Source organism: Carlito syrichta, unplaced genomic scaffold (assembly GCF_000164805.1).
Source record: "Carlito syrichta isolate Samal-C Ts95f unplaced genomic scaffold, Tarsius_syrichta-2.0.1 Scaffold309195, whole genome shotgun sequence".
Taxonomy (NCBI): domain Eukaryota; kingdom Metazoa; phylum Chordata; class Mammalia; order Primates; family Tarsiidae; genus Carlito; species Carlito syrichta.
This window is the reverse complement of record NW_007253291.1, coordinates 701,363-708,788: the sequence shown is the minus strand read 5'-3', so window position 1 is coordinate 708,788 and position 7,426 is coordinate 701,363. Positions and strand designations below refer to the sequence as shown.

Genomic DNA, 7,426 nt, shown 5'->3' with positions numbered 1-7,426 from the left:
AGGCAGTTGGGAGAGTGGGGATGGATGAAAGGCATTGAAACAGCAAAGGCCAATTTGTCAAGAGGGCACCAGGCTTCTTCTGGAACTCAAAGAGTAAACATGAGCTCTCAAGCCTCCCTTGGACATCACCAATAGCCCAGGAAGTCAGTGATGACCACACAAGGCTGAAACCACGGTGAAAGAACTGCCCCTAATCTAATTTTTAAATGCTGCCCCAAAAAAGGGTAGGTCAGCTCCTGGGATTCAGTGACCTCCAATAGCCTCTTGGTCGGTGTCCTCTGCCCTCATGTTCCACAGTACCATAATCTTACAGAACGGAGGCAAACTGTTTAAAATTGTACCTGTACAGAGATGTCACCACACTAAGTGGGAAATCTATTTATAATTTATATATATATATATGCATATTTATATATTTTTAAAAACTCTTCCAGAAAGAACAATTGAAAGCTATTGGGAGAAGAAAAACAAAAGGACAATGTAAAACTTTCCCAGCTATTACTCAACCAGAAGTCTCTGATCCTGGGGTTTAAACCTCTGAGTTAAAAGCGCCAATAGAAATGCTTTGAGACAATATACCTGACCAATGTACACACATCATCAAGATGGCACGCTGGCTGCCACGGTAGCCCTTTCCACTGGCGCACATTCCTGAGTTCACAAAGGTGCTGTGGAGAAATGACAAAGCAGAAGAGCTGGCTAACAAACGTGAGGTGAGCCACCCAGAATTCACCAGAGGCCTGGGTGGGGGCAGGGCCCTCTTGGCCTGGCCTTTGTTTAGAAGTTCTGTTGCCGCCTCTTCTTAGCCTCAATAGCATCCAGGATGGGTTGCCGCTTGGACTGGTACTTTTGCCGGATCTCTTCAATCTCCTGCTCCATCATGGGGTCTAGGGCTAAGAGCCTCTTCTGAAGGTCCTCCACTGTCCAACTCTTAAGCTAGAAGAGAAGTGGAAAGTACAAATCATGACATAGCCTAGGTCAGTGGCAGAAAGACAGGAAAGCCCTGTCTGTCCAGGCACCCAAAACGAAGGGAAACAGGAGGAGGATACTGTGGTCAGGCCACATGTGGAGTGGTGGCCTTCCAATGAATGGCACACATTAAAGTTTTTCTACACCTCTTATCAACAAGGGTGCCTGAACAAAGCATATTTGTATACCTAACCCTTAACTGTACCCCACAATATCATAATAAAAAATGTTGATTATAAAAAAAAAAAAAAAAAAAATTAACCGAGTGTGTTGGCATGCACCTGTAGACTCAGCTACTTGGGAGACTGAGATAAAAGAATTGCCTGAGGCCAGGAAGTTGAGGCTGCCAAAAAAAAAAAAGTTTTTCTAAGACATTTTATCCCTGGAAGAGTTCTAAGCACCAACTCTTTGATTTACTGAGCCCATATGTAAAATAATGGTTGCTTCCAGTTCTTGTCATCCATAGATGAGCATCTAGACAGTGCCCATCTCTCTTTTAGGACACTACCCAATAGAGGACAAATGCTGACTGGGGAGCAGATGCTCTGCCCAACCCCTGCCTTCCCAAGCTCCCAATGTCTTGGCACTGACATACTAATCATCACTAACATTTACTGGGGGCTAATGAGATGCCAGGCAGCACTCCATGCCTCTTGGGAATATAGACACACCCCTGGCAGGGGTGCGGGTTGAAGGTAGGTAGTTGGAGAAACTCTGAAACTTCTGAGGTTATGTTTTCATCATCCAGAAAAAATAAAGGACCTGATATATAAATAAATAATAATGACTAGCATGTATGTTGTCCTTTCTATGCACCAGGCACTAAGCACTTCACATACACAAATTCATTTAATCCTCATAACAACCCTATGATATGAGTACATTATCTCCAAGTTACAGATGAACAGAACAAGGAAAAAAGTGACTAACTGCCCAATGTTCCTCAGCCAGTAAGTGGCAGTCAAAACTCAAACCCAGGCAGTATGGTTCTGGTATCCAAGCTCTTAATAGTATTGCAGAAGAGCAGACTAGCAAAGCACAGGTTTTAGAACCAACTCTACCTGTGTTTAAAACATAGCTCAGCCTATTACAAATGCCACGAGGCTCTGGCAAGTTATCAACCTCTCCAGGCCTTCCTCATCTACAGAAGTGGGACAGCAGTGCCTCATCAGACATACTATAAGAATTACACAGCCGGGCTTGGTGGCTCAGCCTATAATCCCATGCCTTTGGGAGGCTGAGGTGAGTGGATTGCCTGAGCCCGTGGGTTTGAGACCCGCCTAGGCAGCGAGACCTCATCTCTACAATAAATCAAAAAATCAGCCGGGCGTGGTAGCGCATGCCTGTAACTCTGGCTACTTGGAAGGCTGAGGCGGAAAGATCGCCAGAGCCCAGCAGGTCAAGGCTGCGGTGGCCGGGAGCGGCCACTGCACTCCAGTCTGGGCGACAGAGTGAGACTCCAACTCAAAAAAAAAAAGAATTACACGAGATCATGGCTGAAGATTCTCAGCACAGCATCTGGTGCACCATATGCAGAAAGATGGCAGTTGGTGTTATAAGTCTCTCTTCACTTAAGACCAAGAATACACCCATATTTCAACCTGTGCTTGCAGCTGTGGTGCAAGTGACTCCACTGCTGAATGTGTGGAATGTTCATTGATCCCAAGCAAGGCCAGTCTTGGCTGGCATGGGTGGGAATGAATGCTGACATTATCCACAGCAGGCGGTGACACTTTATCCTGTGTTCTTGCAACCAGTTTAATAGGTACAGTGTTTCAAGAACTCAAAGGCTTACCCAAGTCTTACAAGAGGTCTGTTGTGCCCATATTTAGAAAATCATCACCTTTAGCCTCTTCCTGAGGCCTCAACAGGAAAGTGATCTAGAAGGTGGTGAAGGAGTCTCTTTCTAACTCCCTTCCTTTAGAGGGCAGGGGGTGAGTGAGTGTGATGTGCTACATTGGCCCCCCCAGAAATGGTTTAGTGGCCTGTCACCACAAAAATTTTCCTTGGCCTGCTTCAAGGAGGTTGTCTGAGACGTGAGAGAAGCCTAACAGTTCAAGATGAAAGGTTCTTTGTAATGTGAGAATAGAAAGACTTCAGAGTGCGGGGAAATACTGGAAAGCTGGGCTGAAAAAAATGCACCTTTCTTTCCAGGCTGTGGTTTTATACCACCTTAGACGTTGGTGTTCTTGGACCAAGGACACCCCAAAGAGTGACGCTTACCTAATCTTTAGTGTTTTCAATTCCTTCTCCAAAGAAAGAATTCCTCAAACCTAATACTGAGTGTTATTGGTAGTTAAGAACATAATCTTTAGGATCACAGATCCTAACTCTGTGCTGGCTATGTAATCTTAAACAAGTAATTTCACCTCTTGAGCCTTGGTTTCCTCCTCTGGAAAATCAACAATACTAGTTCTTCCACTCTTAGGCTATAATGAGACTTAGATGAGATAATAAGTGTGATGTTCTTACCTCAGAACTTCACATAGTATGTGTAGGGCAGATGGCTACAGGAACTACAACTGTTCCTGTAACCTCTTGATATAGAAACCCACTATTGTCTGTCTATATTGCCATAACCCTTAAAGAAACGCATAATATTTAAGCGGGTCTGAGCATTCCTACATTCCTGAGAATCAGCAAAACAAAGCATATTTCCTTATGTCCTATACATTCCCCATTATGTCACTTCAAGAAACCCTACACCCCCTGCAGACTGCGCTCACTCAACTGAGAGAAATGAACCCCTATTCACTCCCTTTTATCAATGGTCATCCATAACACCCTGATTCAAGCTAGAACCTAACAAGTGAGAAAGAAAATATGCTCCTCTATGTGATGCTAGCAATACCTAAGCACTGGTACCTTCCCACAATGTCCATTGACTTATTCATAGTTTAACAAAATATTTTCATCCATCCATCTGCCAAATATTCATCGAACACCTACTATGGGTCAAGCACTGTTTGAAGCTCACCAGATACTTCAATGAAAAAATAAACAAAAAGAATAAACAGTAAATTATTCTTATATTAGAACAGGCTTTGAAAACAAAGAAAAACTAGAATGAAGGAAGAGGCGCTGGGAATTGGCAGGACAGACTTGCTTTCCACCCAGCCACTAGGATGAAGAGTAAACTGCAATGTGAAGACATGTAAGTTAGTCGAACTGTACCAACTTTCCAACTTGTTCTGCAACTTTGGACAAGCCTCTTCTCCTCAGACCTTAATTTCCCCATATGTAAGAGAGAGCTGACTAGATCTTCTCAGAGGTCTTTCCAGAGTCAATGTTTCTCAGTGCATGATCTATGGATAACCTATATAGGAATCACTGGTTAAGAATACAGATTCCTGGGCCCTAACACAAAGCTACTTAATTGACTCCCTGGGCAGTGAGGCACAGGACTTTGTATTTTAAAGAAGTTATTCAGTGGGTGGCTGGGACAGGAGAATCACTTGAGCCCAGGAGTTCAAGACCAACCTGGAAGATAGAGTGAGACCCAGTCTGTTAAATAGGAAACAAGAAAAAGCAGTAGCTACTCAAGTATTTCTTATAAACTCTCAAGTTCGATAAGCATGTAGGCATAATTCTATATCTTCCCTGTTTCCTGTTAGTAAAAATCTCACAAAGTAAATTGCTGCCTGTTTCTGGTCCAAAGCTTCTTCAAGATTTCCAGTTTCTAGGCAGCTTTATTGCCCTTGATTCTAACCTGGCGGAACAAGCACTCTTGCTTTATCTCAGTCACCTTCAGACTAATTCACCCTTGCCTTTAGGGCTTAAGTTACACCTGACCTATTGGAACACAGCCAGTCAGCCACTGCTGATGACTCGGTCACACCATCCAGATATAGATTTCTCTGAAAAACAAGCTCAGAAAATAGTTTCATGGCACCAGGTTTAGCATTTCACCTTCTGGGTCCTTGGTGGCATACATAAATTTCAAATGGAGATCCTGCAGTAAAATAACTGTGGTTCCACAGTTTTGCAACAGCCAGCCTCCTGAAGGAGCAAATTCTCAAACCAGTCATATAAGTTAGCTTGAGCTCTTTTCACTTTCTTTGGGAAATATCATCATTTAGTAGCTCGTCTATCCCTTAGAATTTAAACATCCTCTCTATACTGTGACTCCCACATTTATATCTCTAGCCCAGAATTCTCTGAACTCCAGAGTCACATATCCAGATCAGATCCTACTGGATATCTCAGTCCCTAATTATCTTGTGGAAATCTGCAACTTAACATCCAAAGCAAAACTAATGAGTATCATTTCTCCCTCATTCCCAAACCTCTTTTCCTTACTTGCTCATCTCAATAATGGCACCAGCACCCTCCCATGTGCTCAAAATCATTCCCAATCCTTCCCTTTCCCTCTCACCCCACTCCCTCCTGTCAACATCCAATCCTTCAGCAGTCCTATCAATCCTGTCTCTAAAATACTGGTTTAACTCAAATACAACCACTTTTTTCCACTTCCATCCACCTCAGTCCAACATCATCTCAAAACAACAAACATAATTAAAAACACAGAAATGAACACGATTACATCACCCTTATGTTTCCTACTGTACTCAGAATAAAAGCCAACTCACTAGGGGCTACAAGGGCCCCACATGACTGGCCCCCACCTCCCCTCCAACGTCATGACTTATCACTCTCCCCTTTGCTCAGGACCCTCCACCTGCACTTTATTTCGGGTTCTCAAACAGGCCACACTTTTTTAGGTATCAGTGGCTTAAGGAGTTAAGGATCCTTTTCCCTGCATGGCTCTTCCTTATCCTTTAGGTTTTAGCTCAGATGGCAGTTTCTCAGAGAATGCAAGCAAGCCTTTTCTGACCATGTTATTATCATCTAGAAATTATCTCAGTTACTCTCTATCTCAGCTCCTTGTTTATTTCCTCCAAAACAATCATGCACTTTGTAATTTATTTATTTATTTTTACTTGTTTCTCTTACTAGGATGTAAATTCTATGAAGAAATGACCTAGTCTGTCTTGTTCACAATGCTAAACATGATACTGGTTGAACAAATAAATGACTTACCCTTCATTTCTAGTCAAATAGTAACAAAAGCCACCAAAACCCACGAAGCAAGCTTACACGAGCACCACTGTGTGCAACATGGCTCTGATTAGGTGCTGAGAAGGTTCAGCATAGAATAAGACATGAGTTCTGCCCTCAAGGAGCTTTTAAACTTAAAGGTGATTCCCCTCACATTCTTTTGAAACTGAAGGAAATCTCTGCTCACTTAATGAAAATATCTGTGCTTTGTACTGGCTGTTAAGAAGTAGGTCTCCAGTCCTGGGTTAGTCATCTCTAAAGGCATGCCCACCTTAATTTTTTATTCAGACAAAAAAAAAAAAAGTTTCTATAAGAAATATACCTTGGAAAGTATAAGATCTTCAAAAGGATACGAGACATGATCCTGCTGGTCAAGACGAAATGAATGCCAACTCTAGAGACGCAGGCTCATGATTGAAGATGGTTTATACTGATGAGATCATACCAAGCACGGGGATTTCTGACTCTAGGAGAGCTCACAGAAGGAAGGATAAACTAAAATAAGCCTCTTAAGCATGGTTATTTAAAATTTCCTGACCACTTGAAGGGTAATCAACATAGCAATCTGGGGGAAACAGAAAAGGATGGGTTCCGAGTCTGACAAACAATCCTGACATTTTGTGACTACACTGGCTCACTACTGCCTAACATCTGGACTTTTTTTCTCTGTTGCCTTTTACCCAGTCTGATGATGTCTGTCGAAGGATGTCTGAGCAAGTAAAAGTAACAACACGTGTGCAGATGAGATTTCTCTTAAAATATGTAGTTGGCTGGGCTCCGTGGCTCAGCCTGTAATCCCAGCACTTTGGGAGGCTGAGGCAAGGCAAATGGATTGCCTAAGCCCGCAGGTTTGAGACCAGCCCAGGCAACTTGGCAAGACCTCATCTCTACAGTAAATAAAAAAAATAAAAATAAAAAAAATAGCCAGGTGTGATAGCATGCACCTGTAGTTCCGGCTACTTGGAAGGCTGAGGCAGAAGGATCACCAGAGCCCAGCAGGTCAATGCTGGGTTGGCCGTGAGTGTGCCACTGCACTCCAGCCTGGGTGACGGAGTGAGACTCCAACTCAAAAAAGAAAAAAAAATGATGTAGTCTCTGGAAATGGGTTACCTTAAAGTAGAGTTTATTTTAGTCTAAATACAGCCTCACTCTGTTTCAGCAGAATACAACACTGTCTTACTACTACACAGACATGGAAAAAATACGTTAATTACTTCAGTATTTGCCATGTGTCAAGTGTTGAACCAAGCATTTTATCTGCATGATTTTATCTACTCCATCTGTAAGATAGGTACCATTATTATCTTCCTTTTACAGATGAGGTCAGTGAGGATTAGAGTGGACAAGTGGTTTAACCAAAGTGATACAACAAGGAATTAGAAGAGGTAAGTAATTGGAA

The 7,426-nt window shown here is 42.7% G+C and overlaps 1 protein-coding gene across 2 annotated transcripts in view; it reads right to left on the bottom strand.

Annotated features, from left to right (window-relative positions):
• Nucleotides 1-338: 338 nt before the first annotated feature.
• The window catches only part of STK4 (serine/threonine kinase 4), a 105,696-nt gene continuing 98,608 nt past the window's right edge, over nucleotides 339-7,426 (bottom strand). The window contains exon 12 of one of the 2 annotated variants that reach the window (XR_002482466.1): nucleotides 339-936. Coding sequence is in view for 1 of the 2 variants with exons in the window: in XM_008066916.1 (XP_008065107.1) it covers nucleotides 778-936 (159 nt within the window). In the remaining variant the exon portion in view is untranslated. The remainder of the gene's footprint in view (nucleotides 937-7,426) is intronic. The other variant, XM_008066916.1, reaches the window with a different exon arrangement.